This window comes from Loxodonta africana, chromosome 8 (genome assembly GCF_030014295.1).
Source record: "Loxodonta africana isolate mLoxAfr1 chromosome 8, mLoxAfr1.hap2, whole genome shotgun sequence".
NCBI classification, from domain to species: Eukaryota; Metazoa; Chordata; class Mammalia; order Proboscidea; family Elephantidae; genus Loxodonta; species Loxodonta africana.
This window is the reverse complement of record NC_087349.1, coordinates 57,868,527-57,889,940: the sequence shown is the minus strand read 5'-3', so window position 1 is coordinate 57,889,940 and position 21,414 is coordinate 57,868,527. Positions and strand designations below refer to the sequence as shown.

Here is a 21,414-nt window from a genome sequence, read left to right as displayed (position 1 = left end):
AGGAAAAAATGATTGTGAACACTGCTAAAACTATAAAAATTTACAAGTTCTATAAGACTTTACCCATCAAGAAGGTCCTAAGATAAGGTTTATAAAACGTGACTCACAGGCTAGATGTGGTTCACATATATCTTTTGTTTGGTCTAAATGGTATTTAAAAAATCTGGAACTGTCACGTAAAATTTGATTTTTGGCTTCACTTAAAATTAGCTCCCTTTATAACAGGCCATGTGCCTGCCCTTTTGCCACAGCCCTCACCCCTCCCTATTGTTTTACATCTGGATCACTTCACGGGGCTCTGTAAACATCTGAATTTGTGACTATCCAAAATATATGTTCCTTCAACTTATTCTTATTTTGTAAAAATCTCAGGGAACAGTAGCATTTGCTGGTTTCAAATAGGTAGAAAGATAAAACTTAGTGTGAGCCTGAACAGTAAAGTATTTTTATAAGAAGCAACGCTCAGCCTTGATTGTATTATTATTACTAATGATAATAATATTAGAGATAACAATAATCATTAAGAATATCAATATTATTTAATTTAATCATTTATAAAGGCCCCTTTTTTCCTTAAATAAATCATTCAAAGTACCACATTTTTATGCAAATAACACACGGCTTCTATGTTTGTTTGCCAACCACCCCCTCCCCCTACCAGGTATTTTTGTAAATGCCGCTATGCCAATTTTTCTTACATGTTGCTTTAAAAAAATTAGCAAAGCAGATTTATGAAAATACATCATGAGGGGAGGGAGCAAGCAGCTGGCAAACAAAGGTAGGCGTGCCTTATTTGTGCAGAAGTACAGTATATCAAAACGCACTTACACTTGAAATTAAGTAAAATTTAGCAATATGCATTGTGTAATGGGTTTGGTTAAAACTCTGGTTACACTGGACAATTATAACTCACTGCTGAGCTGTGAATGTAATCACACTGACTGCAACATGCCCGTGAACTGAACACAGACGCGCTGGGTCAAAATAATTGACTCAACAAGATGGGAATTTTGGCAAGTTCTTATCCTAAGAATCTTCGTCGCTTGGCTATATGAGCATTACCATATGGTTTTCAGTAAGGCAAGACAGAAACAGAAAAGCTGTTTTTCTTTTATTAGGATAAAGTTGTTCATTGCAAACTAAAGCATCACATTATATAAAATGGACATTTCTATTTTTTTAGATCTTGTCATCTTAGTAGGATTCAAATATTAGCACCTGTATTAATGAAAAAAATCTAAAAAGTTGGTATTAAGCCTCATAGAAACATTTTTGAACCTCACAAATTGTTGCTAGTTACTTCCACCCAAAAGTGTTTCTTACTTGCAGGTTGTTTACTGGGTAACAAAAAATGTTTGGTTACACAAATACCTCTCCATGTTACAACTTGGTGGGCTCCTTTGTTTCTTCTAAACATATTTCTGAACCTGTAAGTTTCACCCTGCCCTATGCATGGACAAGTTCATATAAAAAAACTTATCAAATCCTACCATGAGATGATCATTCACAATCATCAGTTCAATATACTTGGTTTCCTCCTCTACATTACGAGGATATCGGCGAAGCTGCAACACAGTAAAGGAAAAAGCACCTAAATAAGCCTTCTAACTTGGCTGTGAAAGGTAAAACATATGGGACAAATAAACAAAACAAAATATCCTCCTTTTATTCCATTAATATTTATGCTTTAACATTTTCATCACTTTACTTAGTTTTTGAGTACATACGTACATGGTTCAAAAATTTAAAAATTATAAAAAGATGTGAAATGAGTCTTCCTCTCACCTCCATCCCCAATCTATAGTCTCTACCCTTTCCCCACAATGGGTACAGCACAGTTACTGGTTTCTTTCACAAATATTTATGCATATAATTTCAAATGTTTATGCATATAATTTCAAACATGAATACATATTTTATTTACACTTCCATTTATTTCACTCCCTTCTGAGTCATTCCATTTTCATTTAACAATTATCCCAGAGACAGTAAAACTGGAAAAGCATTCTTTTTGGTTTAATTTAAGCTCCTGAAGATCTCTGAGATGGTACAGGGAGTGGATTGATTAGCACTTTTACTCTGCAATCTCCCAATTTGGGAATGAAACACACCCTTTCCTCTGGTATGGCTCCAGGAACTCCCCTAAAGGACACAGGGTTTTGTTAGCATAATTGTAAGAGCCCCAGGCAGCCTTTGTCACAGCTACATTTGTTTGTTCAACCACAAATTTTCTCCACCTTTAAAATCAGGACTGCTACATCAAGAGGCACTATGGTAGCCCTATCCTTTGTTCTCTGCAGTTGGTCTGTAACACAGTCCTTAACAAGATCTGTAAAATAACTTTTTCCTTTATGCCATGCTTCAATACACACTTTTTCAGCAAATCTTTTTGTTCCCTTGCCTTAGGGCCATTTTTGTGATGAGAGTATACAATCAAAACTTAATACGTGAATGGTGATGCTGTATATGCTGCCTTCAAACAAACTAAAAAATTGCTGCCACATGGATTTGCCTCATTACTAACTGCATTTCTAAATTTAAAAGCTTTCTTTTAAAATCTCCTTTAATTGATAGAGAATAACAGGACTATAACAGTGAGGAGAATTTAGAGTAACACTAAACTGTACAAAATCTCTTTTGTTTGTTTGTCCAAATGGGTGTTTTAGATTCATAAGCTCTGCTCTGACCTGAGACTTACTAGTTAGTACTGTAGACTTTCCAATAAGTCTGAACATTTTCTTCATGTCAGAGAGTTGCCATATTATCCACATGGTTTTATAGCACCTTACCTCCACAGAACCACAGCTTTCTCAGAAAGAGAAATCAAAGGTTTGTCTGCTTAGGAAATGACTAAACATTGCCAATGCTTGGATGAACTTCAAGGCATGTGTCTAAAGAAAAAATTATCCTATTCTCGCAGTTCATAATTCATGAAAATAAATACTACTTCAAATTAAATTCTGATGGTGAATTTTTTATCTATTTAACTGGAATCAGGGCCTCAAGACATGTTTCTCTATTCCATTCTTGTATGTATACAGATAGTCACACAATATATGAAGCTCATGGTAGCAACTCTTGGAACAGATGAGCTTCTGAGAGGCAGTATACAGAACATAAACACCATAATGGGGCTAGACTTACTACGTCAGAATCCCAGCTCCACCATGGGGTAAAACCCTATGAAATTGTGGGCAAGTTTTCTAACTGTCTTAATCTTCAATCTCCTTATCGGTAAAATGGGGAAAATGATAATACCTTCCCCATAAAGTTCTTATTAGAATTAAATGTGCTGTTACAATGAAAATTCTTAGAATACGGCCGGGTAATTGGTAAGGACTAAATAAAATTTAGCAATTATTGTTCATATTAGAAATCTGTCCGCAGATTTCCCTAATCCTGTTGTTTGTTTCTTTATGTCTAGCATGCAAACACACACACACACACATGCACAAAAACCATCACCATCTTGGTGATGATGTCTGGATTTTGTCTAAACCATTTACCAGCTCTATAATTCTGGGCAAATCATTTTCACATTTCAGAGCTGTCATTTTACTTCCTGTTAAAGGGGAATATTAGCGTCCACTTCATATGGTTCAAAGCATTGTACAAACAGTTGTTATTATTATTATCACTAAGTCCAATACCCATTGAACATTCATAAAGCTTATGTCCTGATCTTATATCCTGATCTTATATCCTGATCTTATATCCTGGACTCCAAAATAGCTCAAGAGAGACAGGATCATTTTGTGGCTTCAAAACCTTATGGACTCACTCACAATTAAGGATGGTATCTTTAACAGAATAAATACAAGGATAAGTACCATACAAGTCCACAATGATACGGTACACACCGAGCCAAGAAAGGAAGAGTATGGTACAAAGACACTGAGATGTCACCAGCTGGATGGCGGGGGGAATACTCCTTCTATATGATAAAGAAGCATATTATCACCAGTATCTGGGATTCTTCTTAAGTCACTGAGATAATATGGCCTCTGAGATAGTACTGCTCACATCCGCTGCTTCTACAGATCTGTCACTCCTACTGGTTACCAAAAAAAAAAAAAATTACCACACCCTGACAAATGCCTGAAGGAGTATTTACCCCTCACAGAGACTTAATGTAGATTAGAATGATGGCAGTTGCCAAGTGTTTTAAAACATTAGAACATATACCTGTAGGCACATACCTGCCTTTTACTCCTTTTGGGTCTTGGTTTCAAAATAAATTTTGGTGAAGTGAAGTTTACTTGTTGAAATTCTAAAAGGAAATATAAATTGATTTAGTGCATTTGCTAATATTCTTTAGTACAAGGCAATTGAACTTTTACTAGCTCCCTTCCTTCTCATGAACGTTATAACAACATATAATGTTGCATTTAATGTTAACTCAGAACATTAATCTAAGTAGTTGTATTCAAATTAATATTTAAAATACATATTATGGATAAACACAATTCACAAAATCATCAAACATCACACCTGTTCTATTTCATCTCAAAATGTTTACCATTTCTCTTTCAATAATACTATCACATTCTTTGCCAGAAATTTCCGAAAGAGCCAACCTGACCATCACTTCCCATAGGAACCTTTTAAAGGAAGCAAAATACATAAATAGCGGGAAGAGAAGCAATGAGAGACAAGTAGGATAAATAATTACATGCTCATCAGATAATGATTAATTAAGAAAATTTAATAGGGCACTAAAGTTTTAAGTTAATTTTTTCCCCAATTAATTGACATTCTTCTTTGCCTATAACCAAATTTATCTCAGGCTTTGTCTGCTCTTGGGACTGTGAATCCCTTCTAACTTTCAGGTCAGAATTATACGTCAGTTGTTTATATGTACAGATTCATCTCTGGATATAAGAGCAGGATATTTATAAGGAAATATTTTCCTACAAGGTAGAAAAAAAAATTCCTATCACTCCCTGTGGTGCACTTTTGCTAAAATTTTGATGGTTGACTGAATAAAATGAAGGGGTCAAATGTGAGGCTTCTAATGTGAGTAATGCTGTATAGTAATCCCAAGAGTGGCCTTTACCATTATTCTTAGATACTGTTTATATGAACTCAAAAGTTCTCTGAAATCACACCACTGTCACAAAACATGATAAAAATGTGTTTACTTCTCATATGCATACACTATTATATGCACAGAAAAAATCATATATATGATTTATATACATATATATAGACACATCAACCTATTAATTTCAATAGAATTATGACCAAAAAATCTTTTTATCTATCCAAAGTTGTTGCCAAGACTCACTTCAGTTTCTTTGTCCAGCTTTCTTTTTCACTACCTTAAGTGGATTGGTAGGCAGTAACTAATTTCTGAAAATTTTTTCTATTTTTAAGAGAGAACATGTCTTAACACTGTCAAAAGGGAGAGATAATCATGGTCAGAAAACTCTGTGATAAATAAGCTGAACACCAATTCATGCTAAGAGGTTAATCTTGACTATTTATAGTTCCATATTCAAACATGCACCCATCATGCTGCTTCTGAGCAATGTAAAAGAAGAGGTGAAGATGGGAATAAGTTCTTTTTCACAATTAACTGATAGGACAAATAGAAAGCAAAATAAGAAGACAGAAGTAAACCCAATCATATCAACAATTATATTTAATTATATTAAACGTATATAGAATAAACATTATAGTTAAATGGCAGAGATCGTTAGATTAGGTTTTTTTTTTTTTAATGTAAGATCTAACTATATGCTATTTATATGAGGGGCATTTTAAGTGTAAAGGATGGAAAAAATATACCTTCCAAACAATAATCACAGAAAAACTGCTGGCAATATTGACATCAAGCTATGTAAACTTCAGGACAATAAATATTACCAGGGAGAAAAATATTTCATAATGATAAAAGGATCAATTCATTAAAAAGACAATAATCCCAAATATTTGCACGCTTAATAACAGAGCTTGAAAACACGTGAAGCAACAACTGACAGAACTGAAGAGAAAAATAAACAAATCCGAAGTTACATTTGGAGATTTCAATACTCCTTCCGAAATTGGCCAAAAAAGTAAACAGAAAATCATACAGACATAAACTCTAAACCAAACTCATTGCCGTCAAGTCTATGTAGAGTAGAACTGCCCCACAGGGTTTCCAAGGAGTGCCTGGTGGATTCGAACTATCGACCTTTTGGTTAGCAGCCATAGCTCTTAACCACGATGCCACCAGATTCCCATAGAGGGCTTAAAAATACTATTAACCGATTTGACTGAACTGGCATTTTGAAATACTTCACCTAGTAAGTGCAGAATATACATCCTTTTCAAGAATACATGCAATATTCACCAAGACAAACTATATACTAGGCCATACATAAGCCATATGCAACTCCTAATAAATTTAAATGAATTGAGATGATACAGATGGTTAAGCGCTCAGTTGCTCTTTTGGAACAAAAGACCTCGCGATCTGCTCTCATAAAGATTACAGCCTGGGAGACCCTATGGGGCAGTTCTACTCTGTCACATAGGGTTCTCTATGAGTCAGAGTTGACTTAGTGGCACACAACAACCACAATATTTTCTCTTAACCACAGTTCAATTAAATTAAAAATCAATAACAAAAAGATGTCAATATCTAAAAAATGTAAATGTTTAGATATTAAGCTATGTAGTTCTAAATAACCCAGGGCACAAAGAAGAAATCACAAAGGAAATTAAAAAATTTGACCTGATAATGAAAACATGCCAAAATGTGAGGGATACAGGTAAAGCAGTTAGTAATTAAAGGGGAATGCACAGCTTTAAATGGTTGTATTAGAAAAGAAAAAAGTTTAATATTAGTGACTGAAGCTTCCATCTTCAGAAGCTAAAAAATAATAACAATTAAACCCAACTAAACAAAAGCGAAAAACCAAACCCAGTGCCATCGAGTTGATTCCGACTCATAGCGACCCTATAGAACAGAGCAGAAATGCCCCATAGAGTTTCCAAGGAGCGCCTGGCGGATTTGAACTGCCGACCCTTTGGTTAGCAACCATAGCACTTAACCACTACACCACCAGGGTTTCCCCCAACTAGACAGAAGAAAGTAAAATAAAAAATTGGTTCTTTGAAAGTATTGATAAGAGTGATAAATACCTAGTTTGACCAATAATGAAAAAAAAAATCACTACAGATTCTATAGACACTTATCAAATAGCATACTTATCTGTGTATTTCACAATATATAATTTTTTTAATTAAGTGTTAAGAAAGAGGTCCATAGGAAATAAATAAGCCAAAATGTGTTTTTACGAGTATTAGTCCTAAGAGAGATGCATATTAAAAAAAAAAAAAAAAAAAGCTCTCCAATGAAACAAGTTTAGAGAACCACAGATCATATGTCTATCTCTGGGAGATACACAGTGAATAGCAAGATCAAAATTCTGATAGTCCCTAACAGAGGATCCAGTTTAACTTCATTAGACCTGAAATAAATAAGCATACTTTTGAGCTTACTTCACAAAAATTTTAGTTTTGAAATTTATTTCTCTATTTCTGGTTTTCTTCTCATTTATCATAGTAAATTTAAGCATCTTGAGAGACAAATGTCACTCATACAGTTAACAGTCCAAGGGTGTCAACTTCTGATGAGAAAAGAAAACTAGAAACTGACTGAGGCAGAGCTGACTTTTCAAAGTAACCACCTCTTTAAAAACCATTATTAGTAACAGCAAAAACTGCCAACATTTCCAAAGTCTGTGGAAAAGGAACCCTAGACAAAGATAAAAAATAAAATAAGATTAAACTATAAAAGCCTACCATCAATCTCTCAGGGGAATCTTTATTTATTTCTTTACATATTAATTGATTCCTACTGCTTCCAGTAATGCCTATTAAATTGTATCTTTATTCTCAGGCAGCTAGTCATGCTTTATTTTCTTCCCATAGCAGGGATTTGAAAAGTTTCATAAGGTAACTGAAGAAACTGTCTCGAGAGTCTGTGTAAAGTAAGAGCATCTATGTGTTCATCTGCTGATTTTTTTTTTAAATAATGGCTTCTCTAACGGGATTTTCTATCCCTTTTATCACAGGGGAAACCCTGGTGGTGTAGTGGTTAAGTGGTACGGCTGCTAACCAAAGGGTCGGCAGTTCAAATCCACCAGGCGCTCCTTGGAAACTCTATGGGGCAGTTCTACTCTGTCCTATAGGGTCGCTACGAGTTGGAATCAACTCGACGGCACTGGGTTTGGTTTTCATTTGTCATGGGAGAGAAGAGAGGAGAGTATTATTTCTCTTCAGGGGAAGTGCAGTAGGTCAAGAGTCAATAACTTATTTCAGAGAGGGAGGGACATTAGAGAACATTTATTTCATTTTCCAATGATGAAATAATGTAAACTTTTAAGTGATGTTCTTAAGTGGTAGTTTATGAATGACATGCTTTCAGACTTGCTCTAATTAGCTGGTAATTTTTCCATGTTCCCTGTTTTTCTCTCCTAGGGTACATTTTCTTGGTGCCATAATCTGAACTCTCAATCTGTCCCTTACTAGCTGTGGGAAGCTGAAAAAGACAGGCTCAGTGAGCCTCTGTTTCTTCCTCTGAAATACGGGAATAATAATATTGACCTCAAAGAGCTGCTGCAAAAACTAAAATGAGATTTAAGCATTCATCCCTATGCTTCCAGAGCCAGTATTTCACCATGAAATTACTCTAACACTATCTCTCCTTTAGTACTTTACTTTGGAGGACAGTGGTGGTTCAGTGGTAGAATTTTCCATGTGGGAGACCCAGGTTCAAATTCTAGCCAATGCACCTCAAACACAGTCATCACTCGTCTGTCAGAGGAGGCCTGCATATTGTTATGATGCTGAGCAGGGCTCAGTGGAGCTCCCAGAGTATGACAGACTAGGAGGAAAGTCCTAGCAATCTACTTCTGAAGATCAGCCAGTGAAAGCTCTATGGATCACAATGGTCTGACCTCATTGTTCATGGAGTCACCATGAATCCGGGCCAACTCAGTAACAGCCAACAACAATAATGACCTTACTTTGAGACTTATAATCTTAAATTTTTCTGTCACTGTACTCAAGCCACATCTTTCCAAACCCATCCACTATGAGGTCAGTTTGCATTTTACTCTCCACCTCGATGTGACTTGACTTTCCCTCTAGAAATCCTTTGAGAAGTTATGAGCTAATGATAGTCCACATATAGATTAGTTGTAAAACATTAAAATTATTCTACCTTCAAAGAAAGAAAATCACTTTATGAATATCATACCAGATGGAAGGTCATCCAAAGGAAATTCAAACAGTCTGGATTTGTAAACTGAATGAAATTGGAAATCTTCCTGAAATGACACGAGCAACAGAGATTAAGTACGTACAACCAGACATCTCGTGGCCTCAGGCAATCAAAGCTGAAGTTGCTGAGACCCTTTAAAGAACTCTAGCTTAACTGTGCGTTCTCCAGGGTTTCGAGAGGAGAGGAGAGCAGCCGTTGGGCAACTCCTCCCACTTACTCCTGTATTCTCTCCAACACCAGAGCGATACTCAATTAGAAGCAAAATGCCTTCACAGACTGAGAGGCCAAAACCCACAGTAATGGAAAATAAATGAATGTACCAATTCCCCAAAGAAGAGTAAGACATCTGAAAAAACGGATTAATGTTTTTTATGACTGGTTCTTTTCCATTCATCCCTGTCCCTTTTAGGGACCAAATGGCTTTGCTAGGCAAAGACCGTAGAGCTAAACACCTTCTCAGTTTTGGGGAGCAGGATGATTGGCGCAAGTGGATGCCTGAGGTGGACCCTGTTCCAAATTCCAAGTGTTATACAGAGCTCTGTGAAAAACCAGAAGATAAAAAGCTGCATTTCTACTCTAAGAAAAATTAGTGAATACGCAAATAATTTCATCTGGATTCTTTCAATTACTAATTTTTTTAGAATATCAAATGGAAAAGTTTCATATTGCCTTAAAAACTCACATTGTCAAGCTAAGTGACAGGACAGCCAGCAGTGGGTATCCAAAAAATAACATAGTATACAGACAGTTTTCTCAAACATGGTTGCTTATGGGCGGCAAAACAATGTATATTCCTTGGAATTATTTGCTTGTCTACATGTTTGACCAATGTTTCATGATACAAGGAACAATATTTGTGTGTACAGAGCTAGAATGGAAGTGTCTTCTGCTCATCCACAGTCTATAATATTAACTCTAATTAATTAGTACTAACTCCAATTTTCTAATTTGTAGAAAATTAAAGTTTCAACTAAAGTGAGGGAGAGAATTAAGAATAAGGTTTCTTTAAACTTCATCAGTACAAGGCCTTAAAGGCAATGGGCAAAAGAAAAACCTAGAATGTAGGGACAAAAAACAGGACAGAAAGCCACGTATCTATGGATTTGATCACAGCATATTACAGAGAATTCAGATCACCTCAGAGGGAACGTATTTCCAACGTAAAGGGAATAACAGGAGACCGAAAAAGCAACAATAACCCTCTTGGGTTTTCACTTACTGAATATTTGATTAAAAAATATGTATTTATTGTCCAGACTCTAAAAAATGTGAAAACTGAACAACAGAGAGGGAAAAAGTGGGGGGGCGGGGGGATCAACATTTGCATTTGCCTTTCCCTAGCATCTGTCACAGCAAATGGAAGGAGCACTTACTTCAGACGTGTCATTTTCTTCTGGCTCAATGAGGTATGTGTGGTTCCCGTCATGGAACATCCCACTGCCAAGAACAGGAAAATAGTTACACATGGCTGCTGGCTTTTTCCTCAGAACAGGATCATTTCAAAATCCAGACGGCCAGTCTTCTTCTCAGTTTCCATTTCTCAGTCCCATGCCTCACCCCCAGATGCAGACACACAGGCACTCTCATCTTGACCCTTCCTCATGCTCAGGGTTGACATTCTCCAGACTTTGTCCATTACTCCTCCCTCTAGTCAATAATTCTAAGACTGTAATATGCAAAAACCCACATAAAAAGCTTGATAAGATGCAGGTCTTTCAGAACCTTCCTCAGATTTGTGTTGGAGCCCAGGAAGCTGCATTTTAAACAAACCCCAGGAGATTCTGATGCACACCGTCAGGGACTATACTAAGAATGGTCTACCCACCATACACCTGGAAGACACTTCAGTAACAAGAGCTAACACATTTCAACAGCTTACCGCACGCTAACTACTTTATACCTAGTAATTCATTTCGTCTTTTCCTCAATCCTACGAAGAAGGTACAATGAATACCTTCATTTTACAGGTAAAGAAACTAAAGTCCAAAGAGGCTGAATAACCTGTCCAAATTATACAACCATTAAGAGCAGAGGCAGAAAAAAAAGAGAAGAAAAAGAGAAGAGGCAGGAACAGACCCCAGACAGAATGGCTCCGGAACTGCCCATCTGCAATCTGCTATTCACCATCACTCGTTCATTCAATAAATGTTACAGAGCACCTAATAATGCTCTAGATGCTGGGGAAACAAGAATGAACAAAACAGACCAACTCTCAACCCTCATTGTGCTGATCAACATTCTAGGAAGGAAAAACAATAAACATATAATAAACAAGTAAATATACATCAAAACCAAAAACCAAACCCATTGCCATCGAGTTGATTCTGACTCACAGAGACCCTATAGGACAGAGTGGAACTGCCACACCGGGTTTACAAGGAGCAGCTGTTGGATCAGAAATGCTGATCATTTGGTTAGCAGCCATAGCTCTTAAACACTGTGCCACCAGGGCTCCGAATACACATTAGATGGTGATAAATTTTAGGGATAAAAACAAAACAGGTAAAGGAGATACATGGGGCCAGAGGATCAGGGGCTAGGGAAAAAGGGGAGAGGACTATCAGTTAATATATGGGGTCAGAGCAAACTTCATAAACAAGAAGATATTTAAGTACAAACATAAAAGGAGTAAGCCATAAGGGTATCTATGCAAACAGTATTACAAATGCAAGGGCCAAGGTAAGAGAATCTTTGCGCGTTCCAGAAATAGCAAGGAAGCAGTGTGGCTGGAGTAGGGTGGACGAGGGTGATGGTGCTGGAGTAGAGTAGACGAGGGTGATGGAGGGAGGTCAGCTGAATAGCAAGGCAATAGTATATGGTCCCTTGGCTTTTATTCTGAAATGAGGAGCCACTGCAGAGTTCTAATCAAAGGGGGGAACACACTCTCCCTTAAGTTCAAAATGATTGCACAGGTGCTGTATTATAATCATCTTTCTCCGACAGCACGTGAAAGAAGATGGTGGCTTAGATCACGGTGTTAATGGTAAAGTTGATGAGAACTGGCCAAATCATGAGTATATTTTGAAAGCAGAATCATTAAGGTTTGTTGACAGACTAGAAAGGGAGTGTGCAAGAAAGAGTCAGAGATAAATCCAAGGTTTTAATCTGAGCAATTAGAAGGATGAAGTTGCCACTTAATAAGATGGAAGATTTAATAAGATAGGAGCCACTGTGCTGGCTTGTGTGTTGCTGTGATGCTGGAAGCTACGCTACCAGCGTATATTTCAAATACCAGCAGGGTCATGCATGGTGGACAGGTTTCAATGGAGCTTCCAGACTAGGACAAGGAAAAGAACCTAGTGATCTACTTCTAAGAAAACTGGCCAGTGAAAACCTTACAAATAGCAGAAAAATGCTGCCTGATAATAGCGCTGATAGACAAGCCCCTCAGGTTGGAAGGCACTCAAAATACGACTAGGGAAGAGCTGCCTCCTCAATGTAGAGTTGACCTTAATGACGTGGGTGGTGTAAAGCTTTCAGGACCTGACATAGCATGACTCAAAATTAGAGGAAATACCTGCAAACATCCATTAATAATGGGAATGTGGAAAGTACAAAGTATGAATCTAGGAAAACTGGAAGTTGTCAAAATGAAACAGAATGCTTGAAGATAGACATGCCAGGCATCAGTGAGCTGAAATGGACTGGTATTGGCCATTTTGAATATAATGATCTTATGATCCTCTATACCAGGAATGACAAATTAAAGATCAATCCTGAAGTACAACGCTGTCAGTGATAGGATAATATCCATACACCTACAAGGAAGACCAGTTAATACGACTATTATTCAAATTTATGCACCAACCACTAATGCCACAGGTGAAAAAATAGAAGATTTTTACCAACTTCTGCAGTCTATAATTGATCAAACAAGCAATTAAGATGCATTGATAATTACTGGTGATTGGAATGCGAAAGTTGGAAACAAGGAAGAGGGATCAGTAGTTAGAAAATATGGCCTTGGTGACAGAAACGATGCTGGAGATCCCATGATAGAATTTTGCAAGACCAATGACCTATCCACTGGAAATACTTTTCTTTAACAACATCAATGGTGACCATAAACATGGACCTCACCAAATGGAATACACAGAAATCAAACTGACTATATCTGTGGAAAGACATGATGGAGAAGTTCAATCAATATCATCAGTCAGGACAATGCCAGGAACCAACTGCAAAACAGAACATCGACTACTTTTATGAAATTTCAAATTAAGCTAAAGAAAATTAAAACAAGTCCATGAAATCCTAAGTACGACCTTGAGTGTATTTCACCTGAATTAAGAAACCATTTAAAGAACAGGTTTGATGCACTGAACACTAATGACTGAAGACCAGACAAGTTATGAGATGACATCAACGACATCATCCATGAAGAAAGCAAAAGGTCATTAAGAAGACAAGAAAAAAGAAGAGACCTAAATGCATGTCAGAAGAGACTTACAAGCTTGCTCTTGAACACAGAGTAGCTAAAATGAATGGAAGACATGATGAAGTAAAAGAGCTAACAGAAGACTTCAAAGGGTGGCCCAAGAAGACAGAGTATTAAAATGAAATGTGTAAAGACCTGGAGTTAGAAAATCAAAAGGGGAGAACACGTTCATAATTTCTCAAGCTGAAAGAACTAAAGAAAAAATATTTAAGCCTAGAGTTGCAATATTGAAGGAGTCTATGGGCAAAATTCTACTCTGTCCTATAGGGTCGCTATGAATTGGAATCAACTGGATGGCAGTGGTTTTCGGTTTGGTTATGGGCAAAATATTGAACAATATAGGAAGCATCAAAAGAACATAAAAGAAATACACAGGGTCACTGAACCAACAAGAATTAGTCAACATCCAGCCATTTCCGGAAGCATCATGTGATCAGGAACCAATGGTGCTGAAGGAAGAAGTTTAACCTGCACTGAAGGCACTGGCTAAAAACAAGGCTCCAGAAATTGATGAAATACTACCGGAGATGCTTCAACAAATGCATGCAACGCTAGAAACGCTCACTCGTCTATGCCAAGAAATTTAGAAGACAGATACCTGGCCAACCAATTGCAGGGGATGCATATTTACGCCCATTCCAAAGAAAGGTGATCTAACAGAATGTGAAAATTATTAAACAATATCACAGGCAGGTAAAATTTTGCTGAAGATAGCTCAAAAATGGTTACAGCAGTACATCGACAGGGAACTGCTAGAAATTCAAGCTGGATTCAGAAGAGGATGTGGAATGAGGGATATCATTGCTGATGTCAGATGGATCTTGGCTAAAAGCAGAGAATACCAGAAAGATATTAACTGTGTTTTATTGACTACACAAAGGCATTCAACTGTGTGGATCATAACAAACTATAGATAACATTGGGAAGAATGAGAATTCCAGAACACTTAATTGTGCTCACGTGGAACCTGTACATTGACCAAGAGGCAGTCTTTTGAACAGAATAAGAGAATACTGCAGGTTTCAAATCAGGAAAAATGCATCCTTTCACCAAAATTATTCAATCTGTATGTTGAGCAAATACTCTGAGAAGCTGCACTATATGAAGAAGAACGCAGTATCAGGATTGGAGGAAGACTCATTAACCTGTGCAGATGACACAACCTTGCTTGCTGAAAGTGAAGAGGGCTTGAAGCACCCACTGATGAAGATCAAAGACTACAGCCTTCAGTATGGATTACACCGCAACATAAAGAAAACAAAAATCCTCACAACTGGACCAATAAGCAACTTCACAATAAACACAGAACGGATTAAAGTTGTCAAGGATTTCATTTTCCTTGGATCCACATTCAATGCCCATGGAAGCAGCAGTCAAGAAATCAAATAATGCATTGCATTCAGTAAATCTGTTGAGAAGTGTTTTTAAAAAAAGCAAAGATGTCACTTTGAGGACTAAGATGTCCCTGACCCAAGCCACGGTGCTTTCAATCATCTCATATGCATGGGAAAGCTGGACAATGAATAAGGAAAACTGAAGAAGAATTGATACATTTAAATTAGGACATTGGCAAAGAACCCAAACCCACTGCCGTCGAGTTGATTCCAACTCATAGCCACCCTATAGGACAGAGTAGAACTGCCCCATAGAGTTTCCAGGGAGCACCTGGTGGGTTTGAACTCCAAACTTTTGGTCAGCACCCATAGCTCTTAAGCACTACGCCACCAGGGTTCCCCACTGGCAAAGAGCATTGGATATATCTTAGGCTGCCAGTAGAACAAGCAAATCTGTCTTGGAAGAAGTACAACCAGAACGCTCCTTAGAAGCAAGGATGGTGAGACTTCATCTCACATACTTTGGACTTGTTATCAGGAGGGACTGGTCCCTGGAGAAGGACATCATGCTTGATAAAGCAGAGGCCAGCAAAAAAGAAGGCGGCCCTGGACAAGATGATTTGACACAGTGGCTGAACAATCGTGAGGATGGCACAGACCGACCAGGCAGTGCTTCGTTCTATTCTGTATAGGGTCGCTATATGAGTCAGAACTGACTCAATGGCACCTGACAATAACGACAAGATGGAAACGGGTGCAGGACAAGCATAGCAGGGCGGGTGCTGGGAGCAGGGTGCAAAGCAAGAATTCCGTTTTGGGCCTATTAGGCTGAAGATGGCTGTCAGCCATCCAGGAAATATCTGGAGGATTTTTCTCCACTCCCACTCACAGATTCTGAGAGTCACCCCTTTCAGGAGAACATGGCCCTTCTTATGAGATCAGCTCCTATGATGCTAAAGCAACTTGTCTTCTTTCTCAGGATCAGGGCAGGGGGCGGGAGGAGGGGAATGTTGTGGCCCAACTTCTGCAGTCATTTTTCAAGTTTTAGGTGGAAATTATTGTATGACACTAAAGCTGCTAAATGTAAAATGATATTTGGCTTTCACTGATGCCTTAGTGAAATTGGTTGGTTACTCTGAGCTATAATTATGATGGCCTCAAGCTCTGCCTCTATCCAAATTCCTTCATTCTTGCTCTAACATCTTCCACATGTCCTCAACTTTTATATATCCTTGGGACTGCTATCCTCACATCTGCACAGTTTCCAACCAAAAGTACACTTTCTGGATTTGGATCACACTGCATATATAATTTAAAGATAAACAGATGCAGTTTGTAAGATATCACTGACAATACATGCCTAAGGAGTTGGAGCAGGGAGCCGTTTCAAAACAGTAGACCAAATATAGAAGTGAACACTCTCTCTACCCCTGCAGAGAGCTAGCCAGATCCACCCAGAAAATTGTATAAAACCATCACCCTTTGTCAAAGTTCTCACGGCAACACTGATTAAGTAGCACAGAGTTTATTTTGTTTAAATAGTCCTGTGCGTATTTGCCCTTGCATTAGGCTAGTGTTCAATGAGAAATTTGTTATTTTTATTGGGTTTAAACATTAAGATACACTGTATCAAGAAAGCAGATTCTGACATTATCTATACCTAGAAAACTCTGGTTCCTTATGAAATAATATGCCATTAATGAGTCCTTAAGAATTAAGAAGTACATGTGTTTTATTTGCTTTGTTTGAGGTCTGATGCCTTTTTATATAAATTCCAGTAAGTATAGTCCAGAATACGGTATATACTTGAACAACCTATATCTAGGACCAAGCCATGTACTACAGGCCAAGTGAGCTAAAATAGAAATGACTACATCAAAACAGATTTTTGAAAGAAAAGAGCCCTTCTTACAAGTTGCCACAAGGGGGCAATAAACTCACACTTCATTACACTCTTTAAGGTTCCCATAGTTACAGGATTTTGTCATAATATCAAACATAGCTGCTGCACCAGCACTGAAATACTGCTTATCGGGCCTTCGTAATTGAAAAACGTACCTTTGCAGGTTCTTTATGGAAAATACGTACGAACCTGATTATTTTCTCTTTTATGTTCTTTGAATTCAGTAAATCAAAAAATGAAAAATCTCAGTATGTACTTGGTTATTTATAAAAGATAAGTCATGGTTAAAATAAAATACCTCATACGTAAATTGCTGCAATTAAGACGACATAAGTAATATGCTCCCTCCCCCCCAAAAGAAATTGCAATGTTTAACAATTTAGAAGGTAAAAATCAAGATGGGAAAGTACAATTAATAAATAACAAAAAGATAAAGAGTGTATTTATCCAACATGCTCATAAAAGCCTGAGAACGCCCAAACGCACCAGTACACATCCTTCCAGTATTCCTAGACACACTCAGTCTTTTTATTTAGTTTTAAATGAAAGGTTAGAAGTAAAGGTTACTTAATCAAAACAACTGAGGCAAGATTCTGGGTTCTACTCCTGATCTAGTCACTATAAAATTTCCTTGAAGTTATCTTTCCATTCTCATTTAAATGACTACTGCAGAATTAGCAGCAATGTGTTGGTCTTGGGTTCCCAGGTCCATGAATTATTAGAACCCTTAAGAAAAAAAACCCTTAGACGGCAGCAATATCTTCTCTTGGATATTACAATATTGTATCCGTTTGGGTAAATAAAGGTAAATTCGAACAAACACTGAGCAAGTTCCTCACACTGCTAGTTTGGATTGAGTCACAACCCAAAGAGAGTAAAAAATAATTTTTTTTTTTTTTTCTTAATACCAGCTTTCCCCTACGTTATACATTTGCTGCCACAAACGTCCACAGGCCAACTGCACTATCCCAAGCTGACAATTGTGCTGGTGTGAGATCAGATATAACAACATCACTGCTGAAAATAACTTCGACGTTTCTTTTTCCAAGTTAGAAAACCAAGGGTCCCAAATACTAAGCATGGATTAAACGTTTTTAACAATCTCTTTATTCAAATAATTTAGACTAAAATGGTCTTTTAGAAGAAACAACAAGCAAATGGAACACGCCCTTCCTTTTCTAGCCATTTAACTGGTCCTCTTACCTTGGCTTTTTGCCTCTCTCACCTACCTACTGCCACGGCCTGACCAGAAGATGTAATTTAGGCAGGCTAGCCGTTTTAGCCGTTTTCTAGCCTTCTCCATTAGGTCTATTTCCTTGATTTCTTTAAGTTCTGTCAGTCTAACTACCTTCCGCTGGAAGATTCCATTGAAGCCTGTTCAGGGGCCTGCTCCACCTTCTTCAGGTGGCATTTCTCTGGAGCTCTCAAGTTCTACCTCATTCTTCACTGCCCACACTCAGCTTGCATTTTTTCCCCAGCTTTTTAAGTCTCTCTCACATAAATGCAGTACTGATTACACTCCTTGGGCTAGGTTTGGTCCCCCCACTAGACTGTGAGCTCCTTGAGAGTAGGGCTCATGTTTAAGCATCTTATATTCCTAGTGGCTGGCACACAGCAGGCACTCCATAACTGCTTGCTAGACAAAAAAAACACATCTCTAACTTGTTAGCAGAAAGGAAGTATATTAAAGTCACCAAACAAAGATGTAACAAAAGTACATTAAAATGCTGGCTTATTCTGTAAAACAATCAAGAAGGAACACAGATGACTTAGTCTAAATAGGATGCTGAGGAATGACACAGGAGTTTTTTAAGCAGTACAAAACAGATTAAGAGATGACCACCTGTTTATCACCATGGTCGATAGGACAGAGGCAGTAGAAAGATGTATTTCTGTGACAAACATCTGCAAGCATTCTTTGATAGTGAAGTTTATGAGAAAGGAAGCAAAGCCCCAAGGAAGGATGAAGAACTCCATTCCTTGGAGATTTCGGAACAGAATGGATCCTCCCCCAAGTTTGCTGTGGATTAGGTATGATTTTGGCTGAAGAGAGAGCTGAAACACATGAGCTCTGGAGGTGACCTGGCAACATTTTCTCTTTAGGCAAGGAGCTTAAAGTTTCAATCTATTGAAATTTCTATCATTCCAAGAAAAGAGAAAAACTAACATCTAGGAGGAAGGGTAGAACTAGTAACAAAGAACTAAACACCCACCAAAACAGAAGCTAAAGTTTTCCAAACCACACGGTATGACCTTGGATGAAACTTGGAAAAAAAAAAAAAAACTTCACATATCACTATAAAAAAAAAAAGATAAGAGTGTCATAATTCCAAAGCTCCTGGTTTCTGCAATTCTAATTTAAAAATCTGCCTGGTTTATAAGCCACTGAAAATGGAAAAAAGAAAAATCAGACCCACCAGTGATTTAAAATTATTTCTTGACATAAAATATGGATTTCAATTACAGTGCATTAAAAATAAAGAAAATAGTCACTGAAAGAATGAAATGAAGAGCATTTTGAACACTTACTGAAGTCCGTGGCATGTTGACAATGCAACAAATGAAGCTGGGTTTCCTCGGATCCGGCCCTGGTAGTAGCAGTGTTCCCCTCCCTGAAAATGGAAATAGAGAACATAAACCTTTGCCATCACAAGGAGAATCAGACACATCATTTCATAGGTTTCTGCCCACACTGCATTTCTGCACGTAAAGCTCTGTATAATACTTCATTATTCACACATTAGCATTATTAAACCATTTCAAACAGAATTATTCATAAACTCTTCTAGTGAGCCGACTCCAAATCAAAAGGCAGGGAAATAAAAGTTGACTTGAGTTTCCTTTTATGTAGATGATTTTAAAGGAGAAAAGAAACAGATATTGAAATACACGTGTGGCCCTTGCACCCAGGTGAGTGTAATCATCTATTTCCCTAGTCATGTGTGACTCAACTTTGAGTGGCATCAAGGCAATAATACTCTTTCACATGAAACTAAGTAAAAATGAATACAAATCATCGGAAAGTCACCTGAAGTTAAACAGATGGAGGAAAATGCCTGTTTTACACTGCTGATGTCAAAACTTGACTGCCAGACAGGTAAGTTTATACTATTCTTTTCCCAGATCAGAAACGGAGTTACTGGTAAGCAGAATCTAGGGGTAGGGTTTGAAATTGTGCAGTTTTTTCCAGCAGCCAGTCACGTTAACTAAATTCCATTAACAAAGAGTCATTTCTTTGGATTAAGCGTGCCTATAAAACATCTATGTATTCTTCAGTATTTAAACGCTTGCTAGTCACAGTATGGTCTGCAGAGCAAGAACACTGACACTACCAGGAGCTTCTGGACATTCAGAATCTCCAGCCTCATCCCAGACCTACTGAGTCAGAAACTGCATTTTAACAAACCCCTAGGTGATTCCCATGCACATTAATTTAAGAAGCACTGCTCTGAATGACCTTTACCCATTCCCTTGCTAATTTCCTATTTCTTCAGCAGCTGAAAGCTGGTAATTATATTCACTCACTGAGATATAAATGAGTGAAACAGAAAGGACTGACAGAATGGGTGTAGGGAACCAACTTTACTCACTGTTCAGTGCTTGACAAGTAGAGGAGTGAGAAGAGGAAGACATAATGATGTAACAAGGCTAACCACATTTTCCAAAGAAGAGAGTCAGTCCTGAGCCTGCTGTTCCTCATGAGATAATGAGAAGGATGTGGTGAATCTCAGCTTTGGAGAGTGGGTGGAGAGCAGGTAAGATGGTACACAATGCAATACTTGACACCAAGGCACCTCTGAATTCCCAGGAGTGTCACTGAGCATCATATATTGATGGCTGTGGTTGGATTTGATAGAGGACAAGTTAGGGTGGTACTTTACATCGAGGTCTGAAGTGGGATGGAGCCCAGAAGGCCAAAGGGAGTTGGGAGCAGAAACAAAGTTGGGCACTAGGAAGCGAGGCACCGACTTCATGGTGAGGGTCAGTGTAGTGTAGATGTTAACAACACGAGCTACTGGTTATTCCACTTGCTAACTGTGTGATCTCAGGCAAATCATTTAACCTCCGTGTCTCAGTTTTCTCTCTCAAATGGGTATAATAATCTTGTAGGGTTATGCACTGGGTTGGGTGGGTAGGGTTATGAGGATTAAATGAGCTAATATGCACAAAGCATTAGAATAACATTTGGCACTTGTTGCGTAATAAATGTTTGCTACTATTACAATTACTGTGTGTCAATAATTGTTTTACTCAATAAATACACACAATCAAACCAAGTCCTCACAACAGCTCTACAAAGAAATATTATTATTCCTATTATACATAAGAGAACATAATCTCTGGGGACCAAGGCTGTCTACCTGGGAAGTTGCCAAGTAGGGATGCAAACTGCATGTGAACACAAAGCCTATGTCCATATCCCTAGAAGCTGTGGATTATGCAATGCAAATCTAAGCTTTCC

General features: G+C 37.8%; 1 protein-coding gene across 1 annotated transcript in view; it reads right to left on the bottom strand.

Moving 5' to 3' along the window:
- Window positions 1-1,306: 1,306 nt before the first annotated feature.
- Window positions 1,307-21,414, bottom strand: part of LOC135232234 (disintegrin and metalloproteinase domain-containing protein 22-like) — a 184,955-nt gene continuing 164,847 nt past the window's right edge. Inside the window, exons 5-9 of the mRNA XM_064289962.1 lie at window positions 19,482-19,564; window positions 10,651-10,714; window positions 9,254-9,323; window positions 4,200-4,270; window positions 1,307-1,565 (exon numbers count right to left, since the gene is read on the bottom strand). Coding sequence (XP_064146032.1) covers window positions 1,437-1,565; window positions 4,200-4,270; window positions 9,254-9,323; window positions 10,651-10,714; window positions 19,482-19,564 — 417 coding nt within the window. The 3' untranslated portion in view covers window positions 1,307-1,436. The remainder of the gene's footprint in view (window positions 1,566-4,199; window positions 4,271-9,253; window positions 9,324-10,650; window positions 10,715-19,481; window positions 19,565-21,414) is intronic.